The 27,180-nt window shown below is 47.3% G+C and overlaps 2 protein-coding genes and 1 pseudogene across 2 annotated transcripts; all 3 read right to left on the reverse strand.

Moving 5' to 3' along the window:
* Window positions 1-298: 298 nt before the first annotated feature.
* On the reverse strand, window positions 299-23,245 carry POLR2A (RNA polymerase II subunit A). The gene is made up of 29 exons (XM_016137084.2): window positions 22,752-23,245; window positions 14,806-14,938; window positions 14,525-14,661; window positions 14,262-14,435; window positions 13,878-14,159; window positions 13,365-13,526; window positions 13,002-13,222; window positions 12,700-12,832; window positions 12,054-12,178; window positions 11,741-11,951; window positions 10,993-11,202; window positions 10,739-10,907; window positions 10,459-10,553; window positions 10,096-10,299; window positions 9,718-9,940; window positions 9,068-9,251; window positions 8,477-8,648; window positions 8,281-8,386; window positions 7,982-8,187; window positions 5,431-5,655; window positions 5,023-5,269; window positions 4,612-4,712; window positions 3,689-3,793; window positions 3,407-3,589; window positions 2,929-3,132; window positions 2,544-2,730; window positions 2,299-2,412; window positions 1,986-2,135; window positions 299-1,884 (listed from the first exon to the last, which is right to left on the reverse strand). Exons 1-29 carry the CDS (start codon window positions 22,842-22,844, stop codon window positions 728-730), a joined length of 5,913 nt encoding a protein of 1,970 aa, XP_015992570.2. The 5' UTR covers window positions 22,845-23,245; the 3' UTR covers window positions 299-727.
* Window positions 6,668-6,786, reverse strand: LOC118604804 (annotated as a pseudogene).
* Window positions 23,246-23,356: 111 nt separating the features above from the next.
* SLC35G6 (solute carrier family 35 member G6) lies at window positions 23,357-27,145 on the reverse strand. The gene is made up of 2 exons (XM_016142147.2): window positions 26,117-27,145; window positions 23,357-25,636 (listed from the first exon to the last, which is right to left on the reverse strand). The coding sequence occupies exons 1-2, from the start codon at window positions 26,324-26,326 to the stop codon at window positions 24,623-24,625; spliced, it is 1,224 nt and encodes a 407-aa protein (XP_015997633.2). The 5' UTR covers window positions 26,327-27,145; the 3' UTR covers window positions 23,357-24,622.
* Between the last annotated feature and the right edge of the window lie 35 nt (window positions 27,146-27,180).

A 27,180-nucleotide genomic window follows, 5' to 3' on the forward strand; every position in this document is an offset into this window, starting at 1 on the left:
TTCCAAATTACATATTATGGTAATCAGTAAAACAGGTTAAAAATCTGTTATATTCAATATTGCTTTAATGAAAGACTAGGGCTGTTATCTGTTTTACCACAAACCCAAGACAGAACACTGCCTGGCACATAATAGGTGCTTGTTTAATGGGTGAATGTACCATCTGCTCATTTTCCTGCCTCTCCCTTGCCCCTTTACAGGAAGCAGCTAAAACACAATAAACAGCACAGCAGCCCAAGCAGGAAGCAGGGGCCTGGGTAGTCTTGCCTTGAAATTAAGTATTCAATGTACACACTTTTGATCAAAATTAGTAAACTTTATTTTAACTTCAAAAAATAAAATAACAGACAAAAGGCAGCTTTAGCTTTGTTCTTCTTGGGGACTGGATGTAAAGAACCAGAGCAGGAACTAAGAAATTAAAATACCCTTTGCCCCCAATCAAGCCATAGGCAAGAAGCAATCGTCAATTTGGGGACAGGTCTGGGGTAGTTGGGATAGAAAGAATATCACAGCCAGGTGAGTGGGTTCTGAGACGACAGCACAGTGGAGAACAAGACAAAAAAATCTCACTGGAAATGGGACCAGAACTTCAACAGGTAACTTTGTCACAAGGGGATATGTACAAGGGAGCTAGGCTAGGGGCCTGCACCCATGAAGGAGGTGAGAGGACTGCAGAGTACCAGGTTGCCCTTTGCCCTAGCCAGCTGCTGCTTCGCCCTGCTGACCCTCAGTTCTCCTCATCACTGTCATCTGGGCTGATGGCTGGGCTGGTGAGGCTATAAGTGGGGCTAGTGGGCGAGTAGCCTGGGGAAGTGGGCGAGTAGGTAGAGCCTTTGGGGGAGGTGGGTGAGTAGGTGGGGCTGGTGGGTGAGTACTTGGGGGAGGTAGGTGAGTAAGTGGGGCTAGTAGGTGAGTACTTAGGGGAGGTTGGGGTGTAGACAGGAGAAGTTGGTGAATAAGTAGGAGATGTTGGTGAGTATTTCGGGGTGGTGGGTGAATAGGTGGGGCTGGTAGGAGAATACTTGGGAGAAGTGGGTGAATATTTTGGGCTGGTAGGTGAGTACTTGGGAGAGGTTGGGGTATACTCTGGTGAGCTTGGACTGTAGGAAGGGCTGGTTGGGGTGTACTTTGGCGAGGTAGGGCTGTAGCTGGGAGAGCTGGGGCTGTAGCTGGGAGAACTTGGGGTATAGGTTGGAGACTGTGGTGTATAGCGTGGGCTTGAAGGGGAGTAACTTGGTGAGGTGGGGGAGTAGCTGGGTGAAGTTGGAGAGTAGCTTGGAGAGGTTGGGCTGTAGTTAGGGCTTGTTGGTGTATAGTTGGGACTAGTAGGTGAGTAGCTGGGTGATGTTGGACTATAGCTGGGTGATGTTGGGGTATAATTGGGACTGGTTGGAGAATAGTTAGGGCTGGTGGGTGAGTAACTTGGGGAAGTTGGTGAGTAGCTTGGTGAGGTTGGAGAATAACTAGGAGATGTTGGTGAGTAGCTGGGGGAGGTGGGAGAATAGCTGGGTGACGTTGGCGAGTAGCTGGGAGAGGTTGGTGAGTAGCTGGGAGATGTTGGTGAGTAGCTGGGAGACGTTGGTGAGTAGCTAGGCGATGTGGGTGAGTAGCTTGGGGAAGTTGGAGAATAGCTGGGAGAGGTGGGAGAATAACTAGGAGAGGTTGGGGAATAGCTGGGAGAGGTCGGAGAGTAGCTGGGAGAAGTTGGTGAATAGCTGGGTGACGTGGGACTATAGTTGGGACTGGTTGGAGAATAGGATGGAGAAGTTGGGGAGTAGGAGGGTGAAGTGGGGGAATAGGAAGGACTCTGGGGTGTGTAGCCCCCAGGGGAGCGGGGCTCGTAGGCAGGGGATGTTGGGGAGTAGCTGGGAGACATTGCACCACCTGTGGGAAAGAAATTAAAAGGAGTTAAATGATGGAGAGACAAGTCCAAAGGAAAGATAAGGGAGAAAATAAACTTGTCCTGACAGAAAGGGGAAACTCACCTGGTGAGGGGATGTATGGGCTTGAGGGGCCTGGGGAGCCTGGGGAGCCTGGCGTGGGAGACCAGGCAGGGGAGTAACCAGGGCTGAAGCCGCTGGCATCTGAAGCAGCACTGGGAGAGAAGCCAGCTGCCCCTGGGGTCATTCCACTCCCTGCAAATTAAGAGAAACATTAAGTTAAAACCAGAGCTGGAGCCCAACACCTTCCCTAGTGCTCCACAGCCTCCTGTGTTCCAGCATGGTGACTCTTCACAAACCCAGCTCGCCCATCTCCTGAACCACCAAGAGGACTCTATTCCTGGTCTGGGTCACTCACCAACACTGGGGGACCAGGCGCCATAGGCTGGGGTTGCACCCTGGTTCCAGGGTGTCATGGCTGGAGAAATTCCTCCCATGGGACTGGGTGCCGAACCGAAGAACATGCCAGTGGCTACATAAAAGGTACACAGTGACTTATGAGGAATAGCACTTAGGGACAAGCCACCCTCACAACATTCATGGCCTGCCTCCCCTTCGAAGACCCAGCCTATTTCTGTGCATTACTGAGGCCCTCATACTCACGTCCGGCAGCCCCTAAGCCAGGGATGTTGGTGGGGATCTCCATGCCATACTTGCACTTCTCCGCATCAAGCAGAAGGTCAAAACAGCCAGTGCCAGCTGGAGCTAGCTGGCCCAGCATGATATTTTCAGACACCCCCTTCATAGGGTCACTCTCTCCATGCGCGGCTGCTTCCATAAGCACATCCACCTGACAACCAAAGTGGGAGCAGTACCCATTAGATCCCTCCACATAGCACTCCAGGGTTGTTCCACCCTTGTCAGAGCCAAGCCACCCACCAGAGGGAAGAACAGCACCAGTGCCCACCCCACAGCGCTTCACTTTGGTGGACACTCTTTTTCTCAAAGCACTCTTTCCTTCCACCCTGTTCATTACTTCTGCCATTACCGTTTCCTCAAAGGAGCACTTCATGAGAGGTCCGGTATCCTGGCGATTGACTCCATGTCGCGTGATGGCCATCAGGTGGCCACGACAGGTCATAGTATCACACAAGAGAGCCAAGTGCCGGTAATTGACGTAGGAACCATCAAAGGAGATGACATGGTAAAGCTCCCGCTCCAGGGCCTTCCGCACGGCTTCAATACCCAGCACCTAGCATTGGGTTTGAGGGTGAAAGGTCAAGAGAGAGTAGCTCTGCTCCCGGCTCCTACCGCCACCTAGATCCATAGAGGACAGTCAAAAGTCAGCAAAGCCCAGACTTAAAAGTGGATTCAGGCATAAAAAATATGACCAAAGAAATCCTATGAATGAGAGTACACAATCCAACTGTTGCCAGGAGACCCAGGGAGCAGGTCTAAGCCAGTAATCCAGGACAGACAGCTGAGCTCTGTCTATTGGACAGACAGTAGAGCTCTAAAAGGCTCACCGTGAAGATCTCCACAATGTCATTGGACGTAGTGCGCACGGGGTCCACATCCTTCTCACTCAGCACCCGCATCAAGCTTACACCGTCCGTCTCCAGAATCCACTCCTGCAGGGCCTTGAATTCCCCGTCCTCTGTGATAATGATCTTCTTCTTGTTGTCTGTCTGTGGCAAGTGCATGTACACCTGGAGAGGGAGACATAGTGAGTTCAAGTTGGATTGGGTGAGGGTGTGCGAGAGAGAAAAGCAGGAGGTGGGAGGACTGCGAGGGAGGGAATGGTTGACCTTGCTGATCTGCTCAATACCCTGCAGGGTCATATCTGTCAGCATGTTGGACTCAATGCAGCGCAGGAAAACGTCATCATCCATCTTATCCACCACCTCTTCTTCCTGCAACAAGAGTGAAGTCATCACTTTTGGAATATTCCAGGCTCTTCCCAGGCTCAATCCAAACCACAGCCTCCTCTGGGAGCCAAGAGTCAAGTCAGGTCCCAGACTCTGCCCTCTTCAGTTCCAGTGAGATTACTTTTTATCATGTTTATATACTCACATGAAAAGAAACCTAAGAAATGCACCCACACTCCAAAATCCTAACACAATTTCTACTTGTGTATGCGTGCAACTTTGAGGGCTGTAGCAAGGCATATAGCACTATCTGCTTTTGTTCTGGCACCCACTGAGTATTCACCCAGGCTGCTACTGCCTAGACAAATAATCTCATTGAGTGAAAGTATACTGTATTCCTCAAAGACATGTTTCTTACCTATTCTTCAATAGTTCAATAGTTAAGTTCTAGGTTTTTGTTATTAAAGCACCAGGTACCCACACCTGTTGAACAATTTTTTAGGAGCCATGCCCAGAGTAAAGTCACTGGTCAAACATTTTCCTGGGTATTATTACACCCATTATCACACCACTTTCCCTAACTCTACCCCGGGCTCTCATGCAGAAGCCTCAGGCTAGAAGAGCCAATGACAGGACTATGGAGATATCCGCACTTTAACACTATCTTTTTTATCTAAATAACTGCTACTTCAGGTTTTGAAAATTTTTGCTGCTGAAAGTTTTGAAAATCATTGCTAACCACCGTTACCCATTCCTACATTAGGTGGTGTCCAGGTTGCTTTCATTTTCATTTCTTTGGTCATGAACAAGATTTAATAGCTTCCTATGTTTGACACATGAAGTTCTTCTTGGATCCCATTTACCTCTTGCATTTTGTTTTCATCACTGTTCATAATGCGGATACGGAGTACCAGCTTCTCTGCATTATCATCATTAAAGATGCAATTCAAGTCATCGCCAAAACCTGGTGAGAAGGAGCCATGAGAAAGATCACATCTACAGTACTTCCCAGTCAGTGTTCACCTGAAGCTCTCTCCTTACAGGGTGTTCTTTTGGCTCCCTCCTCCTTCTCATAGAACCCTTCTAGAAAGAGGAGAAACACTGAAAGAAAAGGAGGTGCAGAGATGAACTAAAGAAGAGATGCCTTGGGGGATTAGAACCAGGGTATGGAAGGCGGTGAGGGTAGGTGGCTGGTTGGGGAATGGAGTGCAATGACATGACAAAGGGGTATCCTGGGCAAAACTCCTGGGCTGGGTTGGCACTCCCAGCCTTACCAGCATTGATCTTTTCAGCAATCTGTTCCATCGTCAGCTTGCGATCAGTCATGTGCTTCCGGTCCAGCTCCACTCGCAAAAGCCAGGGGGAGATTCGGGCCACATCAAAATCAGGCATCTCATAGTAGACATTCACCCATTCCTGATCCTCTGCCACCACCGTGCTCTGGGGGTTTGGGTCATAGTAGATAGCTGTGTTGGCAGTCACTTTCCTCAATGTTGTATGTTCCAGGCGGCACAGAATGTCCTGGGAAGAGAAAGGGATTCACGACACAAGCATTTGAGTAGCATCAAAGGCTTCTTCAAAGCCTCCTGTAGAGGGAATCCTAAACCTTTTATTCAATGAAAAGAGTTCCTCTCTTCCTCCTCCTCCTCCTCTTGCCTGGAAGCCCATCCTCTAAGGCCTACCTTAGCTCTCTCGGCATCTCGAGCAGACTGGCCCAGCAGGAAGACAGTAAGTGAGGGGGTCTTTGGCTTCTTGGAAATGTTGATGAGCTCCTTAAGCCGGGGCACACCCAATGTCACATTCTTAGCAGACACACCAGCGTAGTGAAAAGTATTCAAGGTCATCTGGGTTGCAGGTTCTCCAAGGGACTGTGCAGCCAGAGCGCCCACCATTTCCCCAGGATGGGCCTAGAGAGTAAGAGAAGCTAGCACCAGAAAAAGCAAACTCACTCTTCTTCTGGTGAATGACAGCAATCTGCAATAAGGACTGGGACTATCCTCTACTCTTACACAACATGGGACAGAGGCATGTGGATAAGGCAGAGAGATTTAAAATTGTCAGTCGTATTTGATCATCCCCTTCCTCAGACAGTACTTCAATTTACACATCCTATTTTGCACTTGATATGCTTTAGACCCAGAAAAAGGTATTATATACCACCTAAAAAAAACCCCAAATTTCTAAAAGTATGCAAAAGTTACAATGTAAATTTTCATTTGGTGATAGACTTCTAAATGGGAAGCTCCCAATGCATTATTTTGAGATATAACCATGTACCATAAAATTGAACCTTTTAATTGGAATCATATAGTATATACTCTTTTCAGACTAGCTTCTTTCACTTAGTAACATGTATTTAAGATCATAACTATTTTTTATGGCTTGATAGCATATTACTTTTTATCATGGAAGAATATTCCCTTGTATGAATATACCAGTTTTGTGTATCTATTCATTAATGAGCGAACATTCAAATTGTTCCACTGCTTTGGCTATCATGAATAATGCTGCTATAAATATTTGAGTGCAGGTTTTTGTGTAGACATACTCTTTCAATTTTCTTGGTTATATTTCTAGGGATGGAACTGCTGGGTCATATAACTCTATGTTTAAACTTTTGAGAAACTGTTCTCCAAAGCAGTTGTACCATTCCCACTAGTAGTGTATGAGAGTTCTAATTTCTCCACATCCTCACCAACACCTGTCTTTTTATTATTTTAGTCATACTAGTGGGCATGAAGTGGTATTTCACTGTGGTTTTGATTTATAATTCCCTTGATGGTTAATGATGCACAGCATCTTTTCATGTGTTTACTGGTCATTCATATATCTCCTTTAGGGAAAAGTTCTAGTCAAATCCTCAGACATTTTTTCTTTTCACTGTTGACTTGTAATAGTCCTTTTTTTTTTTTTTTTTAACACCTACGACACCCAGTCTTCCTAGGTGGTCTCCCATCCAAGTACTAACCAGGCCTGATCCTGCTTAGCTTCCAAGATCAGAAAGGATCAGGTGTGTTCAGGGTGGCATGGCCACAGACCGTAACAGTCCTTTTGCGTGGCCCTTATCCAATATTTTATTTGCAAATATTTCCTCCCATTCTGTGTGTTGTGTTTTTACTTTCTTGATGGTGGTCTCTGAATCACAGAAGTTTTTAATTTTGATGAAATCCAATTTATTTACTCCTGTTGTTGCTGCTCATGTTTTTGGTGCCATACCTAAGGATCCACTGCCTAATCCGAGGTCATTAAGATTTACTTCAGTGTTTCCTTCCAAGAGTTTTATAGACTATCCTTTCCTCATTTAATTGACCTGGCACTCTTGTCAAAAATCAAGTGACCGTAAATGTAATGGTTTATTTCTAGACTCTCAAGCCTCTTCCACTGATCTATATATGGATCTTTACGTCAGCAGCATAATGTCTTGACTACTGCAGCTCTGTATTAAGTTTTGAAATTGGGAAGTGTGTGTCTTCCAAGTTTTGTTCTTTTTCAAACTGTTTTGGCTATTCTAGGTCCCCTGCATTTCCATATGAATTATAGCTTATTAAATTTCTGCAAAAAAGGCAGCTGGAACTTGGTACAGATTGTATTGAATCTGTAGATCACTTTGGTTATTGCCATTTAACAATATTAAGTTTTCTAATTCATAAACATGAAATGTCTTTCCATTTAAATCTTTTCATTTCTTTAAATCATGTTTTATAGTACCCTAATATATGTTATTTAATTTATAATACTGGATTTAGATCAAACTATAATTAAATGCTTCTCTCCTATTACCCTATAAAATCCTTAGACGGTAATGGTATATTCCAGTATCTGTAAATCTCATTCCTGCTTACTCCAATTCCCTACCTCCACCTAACTTAGAATTCCACACACAGCAGGCATTTTTAAGAAAAACAAACAAACAAACAAAAAGAACGCTCTCATTTCATTTACTAGCCATACCACTTATTTTCTATCTGACTATCATACAATAGTCACACCATCTCTCCAAGACTGTTTTTACCTCTACAACATGGTATTAACAACCTCTACTAGAATCGTCTTAAGACTGCTAAGAAATAAAGGCATAAAGCCTGAAATACAAGACTTGGCACACAGCAATCTTTCAATAAATGAGAGCTATTATTAGGTGACTGTGGGCAGAAGTAGGCTGTTCTCAGGGCCCAGAAAAGTCAATACGTCAAAGAAGAAAAACAAGGCTGAGATGATGAGTAGAACACTTACAATGGCTTGGTTGAACTTGGACTCGATCTCTCCAAGCAGCCAGTCGAAGGCCTCTCCACTGAGCCGAAATTCCTCAGCCATGCGGCGGGAACACAGTGTGGATCGAAGGTGAATGTTGAAGAGCAGAGTGGCATTCTCCTGAGCCTGCCGGCTCAGTGGGTCATCCCCATTCACGATCACCAGTTTCTTGCTCAGTTCTTTGACTCCTAGGGGCCAAATGAGGGGTCAAGGGATATTAGACCATAGCCCAACAGATTCCTGAACCCATCCGGCCTGGAGGACCCAAAGTAGGTACTCACCCTCTACTACCTTGATGGGGTGCAGGTCGGAGGGAAGGCGAGGGTTGATGTGGAAAATTTTCTGAGCATTCCAGATCATGCGCAACAGGTTACAGGGGAGGACAACCTGAAGCCGGAGGGAAGGAAGGATTGTCAGTCAGAGACAGCCACTCAGAGGCAGCACTTCTCTAGCATATCCCTTCCTGCCCGAACGCACCTTGCTGTCGCCAGTTGGGAAGATGACCCTGAGCACCTCCCGATCCTCACGCATCCGCTCAAATTCTCTCTCCAGCTCATTCTGAATGTGCGCGTTGCTCAGTACATCCTTCACCAGATCCTCCTGCAGAGTGCGCCGCAGGGCCCTCTCATTGGTATAATCAAAGCGGAACCTGCAGATGGCAGGGCATGGTCAAGGGGCAATTGGGCCCTGGGGCCTGATTCCCACAGGAGCACTGTGAAGCTTCCAAAGGTGTGCATCTCACAGAAACAGGATTTTGGAGACAAGAATCCTGGGAGGGAAAATAGAAATTCCAGGCCCAAGGAGAGCCAGTGGGACCTGAGCCTGTGACAGCTCCTCTAGGCTTGCTTTGTACTTTCACTAGGGACAAAGTGGTGATGAGTCTCATCTCTGCTCTCCATCCACCCTCTCCCGTAGTGCAGCTGCTGTCAGACAAGTGGTGAAAGGGCTGTAAAAGGTAAGGTCCACTGCAAGACTCATTCCAGGTGATCGATCTGTAGGGAGAGGGGAATCCTACAACTCTGGCCCTGGGTCCCAGGGGCGAGAACCACCCGCCTGCCACCTCCTCACTTCTTCTCAAAAGCCTTGTTGGAAGGCTTAAGGGTAGCCAGGTTCTGGAACTCAACACTCTCGCCTGCCAGGCCATCCTCGCCATAGCGCAGCTGTACCACCTGGTTGATAGAGTTCCGCACAGTTGCATCATACTTCACCATCACTGACTCCATGGACTTGATTAGCCGCCGTTGGATGTACCCTGAAGGGAGGTTATCGACTGTTAGACTCAAGGCAAGAAAAGGATGACAAAGCCCAAGGAACCATCTCTATCTCAGAATAAGCCTTGCTGGCTACTCCAGTGCTTTAACCCACCTGATCCTCAAAAAACCAGCTAGTAGCTCCTCATCCCCAAGGCCTTTTAACGAAAGCCATGTCGGATGGAACCAAACCAAGCAGAGTCCCCTGGGAACCATCTCTATGTGATAGATTAGAACAGAGACCCAGAGGTTCTATCCCTTATCCTAGAATGCTATACGGGATTCAGAAAAAGGGCACTTCTCTAATTCTTGAGCTTTAATTTCTATTCTTTCCAAAAAGGCCAAAATTATATATCTGGAAATAGACTTTAGCTTGAGAACCTCCACTCCCTACTCCCAGGGGCCTTCTAAGTCTGTGGTACTCCCTGGTACCAGCCAATGGAAGGGCCCTGGATCTGAATTCCTCACCAGTCTCAGCAGTCTTGACAGCTGTGTCAATGAGGCCCTCACGACCCCCCATGGCATGGAAAAAGAATTCGGTGGGTGTGAGTCCAGCCAAGTAGGAATTCTCTACAAAGCCACGACTCTCGGGTCCATAGTCATCCTTAATGAAATGAGGCAGAGTCCGATGCTTGAATCCAAATGGGATCCGCTTGCCCTCCACATTCTGCTGCCCAACGACGGCAATGACCTAGGAAATAGAAAAGGTGGGGTGCATCTAACTCCCTTTGCCTTAAGAATATGACTTCCCAGTATTTTCCTCAACTGCCCCCCCAGCAACACATACCTTCCCTCCTCCTCCCAACCTTCATTGTGCCCCATATCTGGAAAGACAAGGCTCCCCACCTGGGAGATGTTGATCTTGGAACCTTTAGCTCCAGACACAACCATAGACTTAAAGTTGTTGTATTCAGACAGGGATTTCTGAGCCGAGGAGCCAGTCTTGTCTCTGGCATCATTGAGAATGCGGTTCACCTGGTTTTCAAATGTCTGCCGCAGAGTGTTCCCTGGGGTGGGCTCTAGCTCATTGTTATGAGCCTTCTCTATGACCTGGGTGTAAAAAGAAGGCAGAGTTTTTAGTGAAACATCAATCCCTGTTTTATTCCCCTTCTCTCTAATTTTGACACTCCCTTTGCTCTTGTTGATGTTAAGTTCAAAGTCCATGAGAGGTTCTTATTCAGTCTTTGTTTGCCCAGCCTTCCTTCTCACCTCAATGACATCCTGCTTGGCCTTCTTAATAGTATTCTGAATGTCCTGGTAAGTCTTAGAATCGGCAATGGAGTCCCCAATACCAATGGTATGACCTAAAGATAAGGCGAAACATCAGCGACACCTTCATTGGACAGCCCAGAAACACGGGATGGAATCACAGCCAAGAGAGTAGATGGAAGAACACCAAAACCAAAAAGGAAGGAGAAAGGGAGAGAAAAGAGCAACAAGCAGGGGTAGAGAGAAGATTCAGAAGGTTGAAAAGAGCCCCTATACATACCTTCAATGAGAAGCCAGTTGTTAATGACAGTCTGAATGTTGGAGTAGAAGAGGCGAGTGATGTCATGACCCATTTCCAGGTAAGAGATGTGGACCAAGGAGCCAGCTGATGTGCCCAGAGACTTCTTACACAAGATGCCCATGATCAGCTCCCCATTCTCCACCACCACCTGCAGACAAAGCAACCACTCAAGGTCCTTGCTGAGGCTCCTATGTTCAAACTCTGTCCCCACACATCCAGAAGCCAGGCCCTACCTTGGTGTCCCCAGGAGAGATGTGCTTGTAAGGACCACTGTCCTCATCATCAGGATGGGTGCTATGCGTGCGGATACAGTTTATGTGGCCTGGTATAATGAGGGAGAAGATCTGTTTGCCTGTCCACAGGGGCCGGGGCTTCAAGATGGCTGGCTGTGGGACCTTCCCATCCCACGTGGACAGAAACATTAGGAGGTTCATCACTTCACCCTATGAGATAAAGAGCACAGAAAAATGGGAACTCAGAACTGTCGAGTCTTTTGGGGAATATTAGGAGAGGCTACCCTGCCCAAGGGTGAAAGCCAGATTTTAAAGGTAAAGAGATGCCAAGAAAAATGTTTTCCAAAATTTTAATTAAAAAATGTGTTGTCATAAGGAGACTTTTTTTGGTGACAGTTATGTACAAGTTACTTTTAATGATTAGGAAATAAGTGAAAGTAAAAAGAAAGAAAAAGATAAAATTTTATCAAGGTAATTTATTTTTCCCTTCATCTTTACTTTCCAGACAATAAGTGAAATTACATGACATGTTACGGAATTAAATGGAAAGCTAAAGCCATACACCTTTTTTGGCCTCTGATCTTTTCTAACCCTCTTTCCTTCCACCTCATAGGAAAGGCAGTCTCATATAAAGGTTATGCAAAACAAGTCCGGGCAAAAGTCACAGCTCTTCCTCCCTGACCTCAGCCTCACTGTCTTGGGGCCCCTCTGCCTGCTCAAGCCAGTATTCCTCTCCAGGACCACACACCCGCTCCAGGAAGACGTCTCTCTTAGTGAATTTGCGCACTGCTGTGAGTGTGTCTTGCACAATGCCCATGACAGGGCGATTACTCTGGGGGGTGACAATCATGCGTGGCACCATGGCAAGCTCCTGGATCTCTGCCCGAGTCTCCAGAGACTGTGGCAAGTGCAAGTTCATCTCATCCCCATCGAAGTCAGCATTATACGGAGTTGTCACACTGTAGTGAAAAGAGGGAAGTCAGAGTTGGGAAAATACCTGCAGTGAAAGTTCAGGGGGGCAGCCCAACCCCCAGCCTGCTTCCCTCAGCCAGGGTACTGACCTAAGGTTTAAGCGAAAAGTAGACCATGGGAGGATGCGAACCCGATGCCCCATCATGGACATTTTGTGCAACGTTGGCTGCCGGTTGAAAATCACAATGTCCCCATCACACATGTGCCGTTCCACCTAGGAAGGTAAAATGTGGAAAAGTCTCAGTCGAGATGGAATGCTAAGAATGAAATGACGGTGGACCTAATGATGATATGCATTGGAGATAAAAACGGATGATACTGTGGTATTGTTTCACTTGAAATACTGATCGACCACCCTCTCTGGGCCAGGCCCTGGCCTAAATACCAGGTTATCAGAGATGACCTAAGAACAGTACCCATTAACCTCAGAGAATTCAGTTGGGAAGAAAATCAAGAGAGACTTTGAACATGAAGCCTTTTGCTCTGTTCCTCTCTGGATCCTTATTCCTTGCCATATTATGTCCCTCGTGCTGGCCTTGGGTTTGTGTGACCCCTACCCAGAATGGCAGTGGCTGGCAGCTACAAGCTAGCCTAGGACAGCAATAGTTTTTTAAAAAGAGTCAATAAGCCTGGATCCAAATGAACAGGACAGTCTCTGCAGGCCCAGTTTAGTCAGCCCCCATTCAAAAAGCTTCTTGCTCAGGTGAGTAAGAGAGGCACTGGCTTGTTACATGCCTTATAGCCAGTCTGCAGGTGAAGGTCACTGGGTTTGGGGTGGAAACGCAGGTCAATCCGATCACCATTGTCTCGGATGATGTACTTGGCCCCTGGGTACTGGCTATTCCCCCTGCGCACTAGTTCTTGAAGTCTAGGAAGGAAAAAGGTGCAATAAACAAAACACTTCCCAGAAATACCAGCACCCTCATTCCAAAGCCCCAAATGGAAACCTAGCTCTTAAATTTCAATGCTCCCTCCTGAGCCTATTCCCCTCATGTCTTCCCCATCACTCCAGGCAGAACTTCTAAACTAAGGCATACCTGTCAATGTTGAAAGGGGTGACAATCTCTGCAAAGGTCATGTTGGCAGCAATGGAGCGAGGCACGCCAACCTGGTCAATGGAGAGGTTGGGATCGGGGGTGATAACAGTGCGGGCTGAGAAGTCCACTCGCTTGCCCATCAGATTCCCTCTCACACGGCCTTCCTTGCCCTTCAACCTCTGCTTCAGGGACTTGAGAGGACGCCCAGACTTTTGCATGGCCTGTGAGGAAAGAAGGGTAGGGGCACCCCAGCAGTCAGCATTGGCCTTGCCTCCAGAGCTCAGAGGCCTCATGCTGGCTCCCTACCCTGGCCCCAATCCTTTTTCCTCTCAGGCACAGGGTGTGGAGAACATGCTGACTCACACGAGGTAAGCCAGGCAGCTCATTGTCCACCATGGTGGCTACATGGAACTGGAGAAGTTTCACATCCTCTGCAATAACATGGGCCGCTGCACCATTCTGCTCATTGCGCCGAAGCTGATTGTTGATCTTCACGATGTCAGCCAGTTTGTGAGTCAGGTCATCCTGAGGTAGGAAGTCAGCAGGGTCATAATCCAGTTACCAATGAGCAGTTAGCATACATGTGCCAACACCCAGCGCCTCTCTCATCCTCATACCACCCTGGGAAGCAGGTCTGGTCTCTTATTTCACAGATACGGAAGCACCTTCATGAACTTTAACCACCTTAGAAGGCCTTGTTAAAGGTTACACAGCTAGCAAATGACAGGGTATTTTCAGACTCAGATAATCTGTCCCTCATCCATGCACAATGCACTCCACCACTGGGTTCTGTACTCCTCTACCCCCATCCACAGGGCTCCCTCCCTTCAGACACCTAGCCATTCAGCTGAGAGGTAGAGTCCAGAAGCCAATGACCTGGTTACGGGCAGAGCCCTGCATCACAACAGCAGGCCGCACAGAGAGGGGAGGCACAGGCAGTACTGTGACAATCATCCACTCAGGCCGGGCATAGCGTGGCTCCATGCCCAGCACAAAACACTCCTCATCTGAGATGCGTTTGAAGATCTCGTGTACTCGCTCAGGACTCAGCAGGATCTTCTTCTCCTGAGAGTCCTCGTTGACATGTTTCCACTCTGCATACAGCTCCAAGCCTGAGCGCCGGATCCTGGGCTGGTACCGCCCACAGCCACCATGGCCCTTCCAAGGAGAGAGGTTTTAGAGCCCAGAGATCCAGCCACTCGTTCTACACCACCTCCTGACCGTTTCCCCTACCCCCGACAGTTTGCCAGCCCCGCCTACCTTTTCTTTGGTCAAATCCTCATCACCCTCAGGTTGCTCCACACCAAACTTGTTGTCCATCTCCTCTCCACCCTCACAGATGTTTTTGCCCTTACAGAGGTCATAGACGTGTGTGAGCCGTTTCTTGGGCTGCCCCTTGGACTTAGCCAAAATGTCCTTGATCTTTGGGTTGTTCTAGAGACAGAGCAGGGTCAGTTGGGGCCTGCTCCTCTGCCCCCCACCAAGTAACCCCTCTCCCAGGCCAAGGCCTATCCCCCACTCACAGAGTCCACAAGTAATTTGGAGCAGAAGAAGCAGACACAGCGCAAAACTTTCATTGTCTTCACCAGGAAGCCCACATGAAACACAGGTTTGGCCAGCTCAATGTGACCAAAGTGACCAGGACATTCTGTCATGTTTCCTGTGGAAACACACACCCGGCACTTTCCTCCCAGCTCTTACCTCAGCAACTAGGTCTCAGGTGTTCCCCTTCAGGCCTGGTTTTCTTTAACGACCCAAGTCTCTCTTTCCCATCACAATTCCGTGCCAACCCTCCAGCACTCACCTGCACATGTTTGGCAGCGGCCGGTCCGCTCAATCACCCCCTGCCTTGGATCCATAAGCCCCCCAAGCTTGGGGCGGCCACCCTCAGTTGTCTCAGGATACTTGATACCACCCTCTGTCACAGACATTCGCTTCTGTAGGAAAAAAGGGCAATAATTAAATTGGAGTCCTCGTTTCCAACTTTCATATACTAAAGCCTCAAAGAACTCCAAACTAGTTACAGAAGACCAACCAGGTTTAGCCGGGGGGTGAGAACTCAGTGTGTATATACTTCTGGAAATGCTAAAGTTGAATATCATGGTCAAGTCAGTCCCAGTCAAAAAAAAAAGAAGAAAGAAGGAGGAAGAGGAGGAGGAAGGAAGAAGGAGGAGGAAGGAAGAAGAAGAGAAGAAGAAGAGAGGGAGGAGAAGGAGGAGGAGGAGGAGAAGAAGAAGGAAGAGAAGGAGAAGAAGAAGAAGAAATAATCTATCCCAGTCACTATCTGAGTGAGGCAGGGAGTGCACAGACCAGCATATGGTTGACTCTAGGTTCTATACAAGTCACTTACCTCTAAAACTCAAACCCCAGATATCCCTCAGGTTGAATTCTAGGTCACTAACACTCATAAGATTTAATCACAAAAAGGTATAAAAGTTGTTTCAAGAAAAATTAAAAAATCAATGCCTGTGTCTTCCCCAAAGCTGAAATCAAGCCCAGAATCTGAGTTCCTCGCAGGAAGCTCTCTCTTTCCACTGTGACAGCACAGTGTTGTGCCCAAGACATGCTCTGCCAATTCTATGAAGTTAGGCACTCTTTACTCCAATCTTATCACCTCCTCCTTATCAAGGGCCTGGACAGCCAGAACCCTTCCATGTTCAAATGGAAATTTTATGATAACACAGGAGAGCCAGGTGCTAGAGTGGAGGGCTGGTAACAATTATTTGGAGAGGTAAACCCAGGCACTTTCTGAGATGAAGCAGAGGCAAGGTCCAGAATTCTAAGAGAGGTGGAGCCAAGACTTAGTGAAACCAATTTAGTGAAAGAAAGGAAGAAATGGAAGAGTAGATAGGAGCTGAAGAAGAGATTTCTGCCCTGGGCTAAAGGTTGGTTAAAGAAACCTTTAGTTTTCACACACTGATAACCAAGGACTTTTAATAAATTAGCTAGGCTTTTTGGTCCACTAAACTTCCAGAGGGAAGAACTCAGAAGAACTTAAGAAAAGCTTCAATCTGAATATCAATTTCATGCCAAGCACCAAATGTACTTACTCTGCCTTGTTTCTCTAATCCTAACCACAAACTTCTAGGAATGAATCCCTATTTCTTAGACATGAGAAACCTGAAGCTGTATGAAGTGACTTGCCCAAGGACTCAATCTCAAGGAGCCAGCAGAAGTCAAATCCAACCCTCTCTGGTCCCAAACATGCTCATCCCACTCTACCATGCTGCAGCATAAATGATTAAACTCTAGGATGCATCCTGGTGCTAAGCACAGTGCTAAATGATTCATTCTTGTCTTCATAACTTCATAAAACATGCATTGCTGTCTCCATTTTACAGATTACAAAAACCGAGAGGCCCAAGGTCATGCAGCTAGAAAGTAGTAAAGCCAGGATTTGTTTATGCATTTTTTCCACTATATCATGTTGGAAAAACAGACGGGTGAGTTCAAATCAGCAAACTGTAGTGATTATGAGTGCTTATATACAGCTATCTTCTTATATAGTCCATCTCCTTCCGCTGCCACCACATCTGTACAACCACTCATGATGGGCCAACAAGCTCCACTCTGTCAAACCCAACAGAACCCTCTCAGTCCTGTCTTGTTGGTCTGTGAGACACCACAGCTGGGTGTTTCTTGACACTCACTCTTTCTTCCTACCTCTCTGGCTGCTACTCCTTAGCCTCCTTCCCAGGCTCCTCTACCTTTGTCTGTTCCTAAACACTGCTACTCCCCAAGGTTTCAGCTCATCCACACTTCTCATCACACCGTATATGCTGTCCCATGATTTTCACTATATACTGATAACACCCAAACCTCTACCTCCAGGCCTCACCTTTCTTCTGGATTCACATATGAAACTATCTACTGATAAATCAAATATCCCACTGATAAATCAAATTCAACAAGCCTAAAAAGCAAACTCCCTTTTCAACAAAAATCTCTCCTTTTCATTTAGTCCCCCTCTAAGATAGTGGCACTCAAGTCCAAAACCAATTCTTACCCCTCTTTACCCTCAGGCATAAAATAGTAGAAAGAGTATGGACTGGGGTCAGAGACCCTTGGCTTAGAATTCTGTCTCTATCAATGAATTACGTAATCGTTAAGGATTTAATTAGCCTGCTTACACCCAGGATGTAATATCCGGTCATTCACCAAGTACTGGTTATTTGTACCTCCTAAATATTTCTTGAATCTTACCCCTCTTCTCCATCCCTACTACCACTGCCCTAGGTCAGGCCTTTCCCTTGTAGTCTACATCAGAGTATTTCATAGGTCACCAGCCTCTCTCTCTCGCCAATCCATCTACACCATAACTGGGATTCTCCCTCTAAAAATGGAAATCTAATCTTCATACCCTCTTGTCCCCAGAATGATGTCCAAACTCAGCCAGGAGAGCTTACAGAAAGTGTTTTATAAGGTTTTCACCTTCCATTTTTCCCCCACATCAGTAACAGAGTCCCCTGGGGTCTTCCTACCACCCAGCATATGTGCTGCACTCGCCTGTGTCTTTGTACATGCTATTATCTCTGCTTGGAATGCCCTTCTCTACAAGACAAATTGCTACTTAAAGACTCAGCTGAGGCATTGCTTCTTCCAGAGAGCCTTTCCACCCCTCTATGACTGCATACCCCGTGTGCAATGAAATTATCTATTGGGGTCTGTCTTCCCCATAGATTTTAAGCATCTCTCAGGCAGGCGGCACTTCTCTATCATCCTAGATCCCATGGCTCCCCATAAATGTTTGTTAAACTGAATTAAACTGCTTAGGACCCACCACGGTAGCAAAGTGCCCTTAAAGAACTTGGAAAAAAAGAGAGAAGACTGTCCCCTGCCAGTCAAATCAGTTATCCCCTCATAATAAATCTGACTGGCCACTGCTGGGTAGAAACCAAAATGGTCCACAGATGCAAAGCTGAAGAGGCTGAGCACCCAGGATGCTCATCAAGATGACCTGATGAAATCTCAGGGAGACAGGCCTTTGTGACTAAATTCACAAAGCTGGAACCCTATCAACTACATTGTGTCTGTGAGAAACTCTTAAGTAGTTTGTTCACCTTGAATGAAACACAAAAAAAGCGAAAGTAGGCCTGACTCAGGCTGCCAGAAGAATCACTAGAGAGAGGCCTAAGGGAAATCCCACTCAAAACTATTCACCTCCCTCTGCTCTAAGTCCATGCTCACCAAGCCAACCACCTTCTAAGAACTAATACTGCTTCCAGTATTGAGACTGGGCCAGGGGCTGTCCTAGACTATCCTACCATAAGTTAGTTAATTGTCTCTTTGGATTACATGCAAACTCCTTTAGCCCCCAACCCTTCATCCAAACACTGGTTTTCTCACTACCCACGTGAGAAAGGTTAGACTCGAGGAGGTGGCTCATCCCAGTGTCCCGGAAGTTGCAGAACAAAAGGCCTGCCATCAATTCTCAATACTCATTCTCTTTCCTCTGTCTTTAGCAAAGTACACAAGCAAGGGCTTTACATCTTGGCTTCAACACACTCTTACAGTTTTATTTGGTACCACATCCTCCCTATTTATGCTCCAACTGCATAAATGATTTTTAGATTTCTCAAAATTCCTTTTCTTCATGTCCCCTACTTTCCAGTAAACTTCATTTCACCTTTTAAGACTCAATTCAAATGTTACCTCTTTGTAAAGTCATCTAGCCTTATCCACAACCCAGAAAGGTTCTCAGCCCAACTTTAATGACTTGTTTACACATTTGTCTCTTCCACTGGACTGTAATCTTTAAGGGCAAGGATCACGTTTCATTTATCCTTATATCCTCAGCACCCAGCACAGTAACCAGCACATGGTAGGGGCTCAACAGATATTTGTTGCACATACAGGAAATCCCTCACTAGAGTATAAAAAATTTGAAACAAGAGTAATCTTCTGATTCATTAATGTAGCCCACACTACTTAAAAGAGTCTCTTAATGTTTTAAATCCTTCTTGGAATAAATTGGGGCATAAATAAATTAAGTTATACTTCACATAGAAGACAGCTGCTTTTAATAGGGGTCAACTCTTTCAAATGTAATTCAGCACCCACTTCCTCCTGGCTTTGCTTAAAGCCCAGCACCAAACCTTTTTGCTTCCTTCCCCTTACTAGACAACATCCAAACACATCGTTTAACAGCAAAGATGATAGCTCTACCTTGCAACCAATTCTCAGAGACCCTCAGTACCTTGTAGATACACACCCCATATCCCGCGACATCTGGAAAACATGCTATACTTAAATATCGTCTGTTCCACAAAAGGCCCCTTACTCATCCATCCTCCTATCCAAAGTGGAACTGTTATTCCCTCTAAATATAGGAGCACTATATAAACTTCAAAGTTTTGTGAATACCTTCCACTTTTTAAATGCAACTATGTTTTTTGGGGTTTTGCTTGTTTGTTTGTTTTTGCATAAATGAGGCCTCATTCTGCATTGTTTAGTAACTTTTTCACTTATCCAAATTCCTAAACTATCAGACACTAGTGCCCGTTAGTGTCTCAGTAATTTTCATAGCACACCTTAGGCAAAGTGATCCACTTATTAAGCACACAGATCCAAATAACTTAATATTTATGTCCTACCAACTAAATAACCATTGCAAAAATAATACGCATAAATTGAGGGAAATATTTCAATGTTAAAATAAAAACATTTTTATTTATTTCTCAAATAACCACAGTTATATGACACCTGCCGGGCACTGCACAACTTCTCAAATCTTGGAATTGGACAGCACCACCCTTATTTCTGGCTCTTCAATGACTTTTGCCCAGCATTTAGCAACTACTAAAAAATGAGTGGGAAAAAGACGTCATTGGAAGGGATTTGGCGCCATCTAATGTTGAAAGAGAACTATTTGGAACTAGTAGTTCCTAGAGCATCAGACAAATGTAGCGGCTTCTGTGCTTCTCTTGAAAATATAAACTCTCTCCCTGCACCCCTATGAGTTTGCTGCAGTGCCTCAGCAATTTGGGAGGAACAGGGAATTTGACATGTTGTAGGATTGGACCTTGAACTATTCAAAGGATTCTTATTAGTAAATCAATTTAGGCAATTTATAATTTCAAACAATGTCATTTTCAAGCAATGCTACAATAAAAATCTTTCTTTGTGTACTTGTCCAATTATTTTATTCACTCACTTATTCAACAAACTTTTTAATTACATACCTAGTATGTGCCAGATATTACTTGAGATACTGAAGGAAGAGTGAATACAAAGTCTTAATGAAATTTACATTTTGTTGAGGGGGCAAGAAACAGAAAAACTAATCCTCTCAGGTTTATGAAGTAAGATAAAGTCAAGGCTAGTGGTTAAAGAATGCAGGGGGATGCCATTTAAATAGGGTGGTCAGGGGAGAGCTCCAAATGGTATAATATCTGAGCAGGGAACATACTGACAGAAAAGGACAGGCCTGAGGAAGTCTGGGCAATGTTCTGAGCACCAGGAACCATAAATAATAAAGTTCTCGAGGTAAGAATGAGCTTGCAGTGTTGAAGGACAAACAAGTCAGTGTAGTTTAAGACGAGCAAAGAGGTGATTGGTAATGAGATGGTGAAGCAAGCAGGAGCCAGATAATACAGGACCTAATAGGTTACAGTAAGGGCTTTGGATCCTTTGAAAATGGTATCATGAAGGAAAGGGATGATGAAAAAAACTCTGTAGCTGCTCTGCAAATTGTAGGAGGAACAAATGGGGCTAAGGCCAATGCAGTACTCTATGGGAAAGAAGATGGTGGAATGCACCATGGTGATTGAAATAGAAAGTACAAATGGCTGAATTCCAGACATATTTTGAAAAACAGAACTGACAGACTGGCAGATGGACTGAGTGGAGGTTGTGAGAAAGAGAAGAATCAAAGATGCCTTTTAGGTTTTTTGGCCTGAGCAACTGGATGAATGGTGGAGCCACTGCTTCCTTGCTGAACTAGGCAAGACTAGGGGAGAGGCATGCTGAAGGGGGGAAATGAGTTTTTTATTTGAGGATAAATTTTTAGAAGTGGTGGTGTGGCATCAAGGAATATCCATATTAAACTACTCATAAAATTGTCAGACTGTCCTCCAAAAAATTTATATAAATTTATCCTACCAACAATGTCTAAATGTGCCTATTTCCCATTTTTTGACAGTAGGAAAAAAAATTCAACTTGTTTTTATTAGTAAACTTAATATTGTTACTGGCCATTTTTGTACTAATTCTGTGAACTGCCTATTCATATCTTTTACGCAGTTGTCTAGTATAGATGTGTGGTTTCCTTACTGATTTGTGTTCCTTGTATATTAAGAAGCCTGATCTTGTCTGTCACATTGCAAATAGTTTTCCAATGTTTTTAGCTATCCATAGTGTCACGGAAGTGAAATGTGCCCTGTTCTTTCTTATATGTAAAATGCTTAGATCAGTGTCTATCACATAATAGGCACTTAATAAAATTTACTCATAATTAATTCATTAGTATTAAGAGTTTCAGCCCCCGAAAGCCTCCTATATTTTTTGAGTGCATTAGTTTTGTTTTTTAGACTTAAATCTTAACTCCGTCTGGAGTTAATTCTGCGGTATGGGTTTGATTTGAGTTCAGGAGGTTCTAACTCCAGACACAAATTTCACACAAGTGAGCCTTCTCCACCAACAAACTCTTCTCCATCCACTAACAGCCATTTAACTCCATTCTCTCCAGCCCACTAACCCTCCAGTTTGCTCCACAAAAGGAGTCCAAGTCACCAACAGCTCTCCCCTAAAACTACATTCCTCCCTGGTTTCTCCTGTTTCTATGCTTAGACCTACCCCCAAATCAGTTCTAACAAAGCATTTTTTTAAATGTAAAATTGATGTCACTCTGCTGCTTATAATTCTCCAATAACTTCCTATTGAAAATAAATTTAGAATCTTTACCATGATTTACAATATCCCATCTGGCCCACACCACCTCATGCTTCTCCAGCCCATTTCGATAACATTCTCCTCACCCACTAAACCTCAGCCACACTGGTCTTCTTTCAGCACCTGGGACACACCAAAGTAATTCCTTCCTCAGATCCTTTGCACTTGCTGTTTCCTCTGACAAGCTCCTGTCCTAGAAACTATGGCCTAGATGTGTGGCTGCTTCTCATCATTCAGGTAATGTCATCTCCTAAGACAGGCCTTCAAAGACCCTGACACCACCCCATCTAAAATAGCTTCACCTCAGTGACTATAGCATACATTGTTTCCCTTTATTCAATGCGCTTGCCAGTAACTGAATTATCTTGCTCGTTCGTTTGTTTTTTTGGGTGTTTCTCCTGCTCCTTCCCACAGAAAGTGCTCTAAAAGGCAGGGCCCTTGTCTGTCTTTTTTACCTCTGCATCACCAGCGTCTAGGGTCTATTACATAGTAGGTGCTCACAGAATATTTGTATAACAGGGAAGGAAAAAACCTGGGGCTCGACTTCTTATCCAAGCTTGCAAAGGCCCCCTAGGATTAGTCTGATCTCACTTAACGTCGGTTATCTTTATGGTGTGGAGCCAGTCACCCTTCTCTCCCTCCTCTCCAGCCCCTCCTGATATCAGGTTCCCAACCCAGACACAGGGCTCAGCTTGCTCACACACTAACAAAATTTAACTCTGCACCCCGCACTGCCTTGGCGCTGGTAACCCATCCTTCCTGCTTGTCATGTTACGCAGTGAGAAGCGCCAAGTTTCCGCAGCCACTGTTAAGCCCCGCCCACGGCGCGGGAGGGAGGAGTGCGAGTGCAAAGACGCTTACCAGTTCATCCGGACTGAGGACTCCGAACTGCACTCTCTTGATGGTGCGCAGCGGGCATGCGCTGTCCCCAGAGGGGGTGCCACCCCCGTGCATCGCGGAGGCAAGCGCGCTGCGCAGGCGCAAACCTCACTACAAAAAGCCTGCGCCGCCTCAGCTTAGGCGCTCAGACCCTGTCGGGGCGGCCACCGGGAAGGACCTCCCCAAGTCCGGAGGAAAAGGCCAGAGAAGGAAGAGGTGGGGGAGGGAGGAAGGCGGGGAAACAAGAAGGGGCGAAAGGAGTTTTCCTCCCCCTTTCCGGAGATTTTTCTTCTCTCAAAAAAGAAAAAAAAGAAGAGGGGGAAGGAAAAGGTTGGGGGAGGGAGAAGAAAAAGGGTAACGAATAAATAAGTAACCGGGCTCCTGAACGGCAGAGGTTACGGCAGTTTGTCTCTCCCCCTTCCGGGAGCCGCCTTCTTCTCCAACCGTCCCGGCCGCGCTCTCAGCGCTTCTGAGGAGCGAACTGGCCGAATGACACCCTTTATAGATTCGTCCCTGCATCCCCGCCCCTTCCTTTCCCGCCCTCCCTTGCGCTACGGGGCCGCAAGCGCCGGCCTGCACGGGGCGCGCGCTCGAGTCGTTGCTCCTCCCTTCCTCCCCCTCCCCGGTTGAGCGACCATCTTAAATGACAAGGGGTAGGGGCACTTTTATCCCGCCACCTCCCCTTATTGCTTACTCCCGCACTGAGGTTCAAGGTTTGAAGGATCAAGAATAAATATAGGCTGCTTTTATTCTAGGTGGAGTGTGTTTTCTTCAGCAAAAGTCTGTCATTAATACCTCCCCCACGCTGGAAAATGGTTGGTTCTGCTAATTGGTAATAAAGGAGGCGGGGCCGGCAGGGTCCTCCGAAGTGGGTTCCCGGACGGGGGAGTGCTGGGGCCGTCTTTGGTCATGAATATGCAGTACCCGCGCTGAATATGCATAAACATATCAAGATGGCGAGGCTTGTTGCTTGTCCGGAAGTAGCTGTTATTTATTGAGCGGCTTTCTGGGACGGGTGGGCATCTCCTGGTCTCTAATTGATCGCTGTATGGCACTCTGGTCCTGGATCTCTAGCCTGATCCGCTCGAAAAGACCTCAGCTGAAAGACCTGCTCCGGAAGGAGGCTGGCCGCCGTTCGGGAGAGAGATCACGGGACCGTGACAATCCAGGAAAAGCAGATTAGCAATGGGGTGGAACACAAGCCCTGGGAGGTTCAGGGTCAAGGCATGTGAACATTAGGAAATCCTCCCCCTTCTAGACTATTTCAAAACTAAGATTGGGGGTGGGCGGGGATACTAAATTATTTTCCAGTGAGAGCCCGGTAGGACTTCCTTCCAAAGCAGAGATGACACCAACTGCACAGCCACATTGAGTGATCCTTGTTTTGATGGCAATGTCACGTCACTACCCAAGTTGAGGAGGGTGGCACAAGGATCAAGAAGGGAAACCTCACTCAAGGAAAAAAAAGGAGACTCCCTTCTCCCAGCGTAGCTGCTTGCTCTGTTTGCCTTAAAGCCCCAAACACTCCAGCCCCAAAACTCCTGTGCTGCTGAGGGAGAAATCCTCCTATGGCTCATGGTCTGCCTGCCTCAGCCCCTTTGATCTCCTCAGACTTTCCTCTTAGTTGTGCCCTGATCCCCAAGCCCCAGCCTAGATTCCACATCTCTTTGTCCCAAGGCTTGTTCCAGGTCTTCCAGGCAATCCCTCTCCACCAAGTCCCCAAGTTACCATTGCCTCTAAGGAGTATCCCTCTCCCACACCAGTTCTTTTCCAGTCACTTATTTTCCCATGTTTATATTCCAGTCTCTCCTATTTACCCCTGCCCCCCCAACCCCCAGCCTCTCAAGCCGATCTCACACCTCTACCTGCCCTTCCCTCTCACAGCTGAGGTTCTGGGCAGTGATGATGGCAATACTGCCCAATACGACCCCGGCCCCCATGATGTCAGAAGGTGCCACAGTCTCATAGAGCACATAATACTGCAGCATCAGGGCCACCACCACCTCAGAGTGCAGGACAGCACACACCAGGGCAGGGTGGGCCTTGGTGACCGCATAACTCACACACACAAAAGAGACCAGGGCAAGGATCCCCACTGCTCCCACACAGCTCCAGCTCAGAGGATCATTGGGTAGCACAGGGGTCTGCAGCAGAAAGAGGCCTGGTACAGAACCCACCAGCCCCACCAAGCCAAACAGGAAAGCCACTGTCGGTAGGCATGAGGGGAAGTCCAGGGAGCGATATACCAGAAGTCCCAGCGACAGTGCCAGGCCGCCCAGGAAAGCGAGCACATAGCCTAGGGCGGTGTAGAGGCCTGTGGTCCCCTCCTGCAGTGTCCCTAGTCCAGGTCCCACAATGATAATTAGTCCTAGGGTGCTGCCCAACAGGCCACACCAGTCGTAGCCGCTGAGACCCTGGCTCTCAAGACAGAGGGCGAGGAGAGCAGAGCAGACAGTGGAAGAACCTTTGCGGACGGTGGCAGCGTTGCCAGCAGGCACCACCTGAACTGCACTGTAGGCGCATCCAATGCTGAGGACGTTGAGCAGAGCGTGCAGGCAGGCCCGGCCACGTACATCGGGAGGTCCCAACAGTGGGTCACCACGCAGTTTAAGTAGCAGGGCAATGGGGAGGTGGAAGAGGCATCGACAGATGAGCAGCTCCAGTGAGGGTAAGTGAGAAGTCTGGTAAGCCATACGGGAGAAGGGGCCCACGAAGCCAGCGGGCAGGCCCCCCCCCAGCAGGGCCACGAGCAGACCCTTGGTGGCATCAGAGGGCCGGCAGCGCTGGTGCGAGGGGAGGCTGGGCGGAGTAGAGGATGGCGATGGCTGGGTGAAGTCGGGCAGGTTGAAGTAGGGGTGACTGCCAGCCTGTTAGGGAGAAAGGAGCTTGGGCATTAGGGCAACCATAGCCCAGGGGATCTGGGGCAGGGCAAATGCCAGGCTGGGACCCTGTGGCACAGTAGAGGGGTAGGCTGTCTTGCTGAGGAACTCTTGGGAGCTAGAAAGGTCCTGAAAGATGGATGAGGTAGTACAGTGTGGGCCTTGAGCCTCTAAAGCAGGAAGCAAGGAGTGAGCAGTCCTGGAGCATCATGTTTCTCTGGGTAAGTTGTTCCTGGGAGGAGAAAAAAAGGACCCAGGGATGCTCTGTTGGTTTGAGAAAGGGGAGGGTGACCTCAGATGCTCTGTATTTATGTAATGTCACAGGTTCCAGGGATATCTGGGTACATCATTGTGAATTTCATTTGTGGGTATCTCTAGGACAGCTGGGAAGTTTTAGGGGAGGAGGAGAAAAGGAGCAGCCAGGAGTTACAGGGAGGGGGGCTATGACTTCTTGGCTCTCACACTCACCATCTTTCCTTGGACTTCCTCCTCTCCTCCTGGCTCAGGGGGCCTGGACCCTTCAGAGCTCCAGCCATTGTGACCTGGTTGGAGTAGGGGTGAGGTTCTTCCCTGGAACCTTCCTGGAGTGGGGGTGGGAGGTTCTTCCCTGGAACCTCCCTGAGGTGGGGGAGGGCCTATTTTCTCATTGTTTCCAACTCTGCTTGCTTTATATCTCATGCCTCCCTGACTCCAAAGTTTGTATGATTTTTTTTTCTCTTTACCGCTAGTTCTGTGATGAGACTTCTTTGGCTTTAAATTAATTTATGTCTCGCCTTGTTTCAGAAAGATTTTTCGGAAAGGAGCTCTGAGGGCTGGCTCTTCTTTCTCCTGAGTTTTCAATTTTTGAACACCAGGGAGGAGTCCCTCTGGAGTTTCAGGAATGTGTTTCTTCTGTGTGTGCTTCCACCTGGTGTTTTGTTGGTGCTGTCCCAGGAGGCCCATACCAAGGCCTCTGCATTCAAGGACAAGTATATAGATGTGGATATTTTCTCCGGTGGGGACAAAATACCAAGCTGCTTGTTCATCTGCACTGGTAGTCATTTGTGTGCCTGTTCTGTAGGGCTGGGGCCTTCCTGGCCAGCAGCCTGGTGGGGGTCCCTGTGCATTTTTTGGGGGGGTTGTCTGTGTCCAGGGCTAGCCCTGTGAGTGTGCTGAGCCTGGCTCTGCGGATTCCTCTGGACTTAATTGTGAGCCTGCCATGTTATGGGTCTGTGCCTTGAGAGGGTGTGCCTGCTCTGGGCGGTGTGCACCGCAGAGTGAAGGGCATGAGTTGGTGGGTGGGTGGGGGTCTCATCCTAGGGAGTGGGTGGTCGTGCGATTCTGAGGGGCTGCAACCAGGCCCGTGACCCGCTCGGTGCCCACCCGTCTGGCGGCCCTGCGCGGCTCTGTCCTCCTTCCAGGATCGGTTCGGGCGAAGGACGTCGGGCACTATCGCCCCAAACCCGAGCCCTGAGCCTTGTGTCGGTGTCGCCTGCGCTACGCCGGCCTCCTCTCGGCTGTGGCGGCGCTGGGGGGGGGGGGACTGTTTCCGG

The sequence above is a fragment of the Rousettus aegyptiacus genome, unplaced genomic scaffold, assembly GCF_014176215.1.
Source record: "Rousettus aegyptiacus isolate mRouAeg1 unplaced genomic scaffold, mRouAeg1.p scaffold_m13_p_6, whole genome shotgun sequence".
NCBI classification, from domain to species: domain Eukaryota; kingdom Metazoa; phylum Chordata; class Mammalia; order Chiroptera; family Pteropodidae; genus Rousettus; species Rousettus aegyptiacus.

What these genes read in the sequence shown, in the direction of transcription:
- SLC35G6 (XM_016142147.2), bottom strand. Translation starts at nt 26,326, where the DNA reads ATGAGATATAAAGCAAGCAGAGTTGGAAACAATGAGAAAATAGGCCCT. An exon ending in AGGAAGTCCAAGGAAAGATG is followed by an intron (nt 25,637 to 26,116) that starts GTGAGTGTGAGA and finishes TCTCCCTAACAG; the next exon opens with GCTGGCAGTCACCCCTACTT.
- POLR2A (XM_016137084.2), bottom strand. Translation starts at nt 22,844, where the DNA reads ATGCACGGGGGTGGCACCCCCTCTGGGGACAGCGCATGCCCGCTGCGC. An exon ending in ACCTGCAGACTGGCTATAAG is followed by an intron (nt 12,179 to 12,699) that starts GCATGTAACAAG and finishes TTACCTTCCTAG; the next exon opens with GTGGAACGGCACATGTGTGA. An exon ending in CCAAGATCAACATCTCCCAG is followed by an intron (nt 9,941 to 10,095) that starts GTGGGGAGCCTT and finishes TCTATTTCCTAG; the next exon opens with GTCATTGCCGTCGTTGGGCA.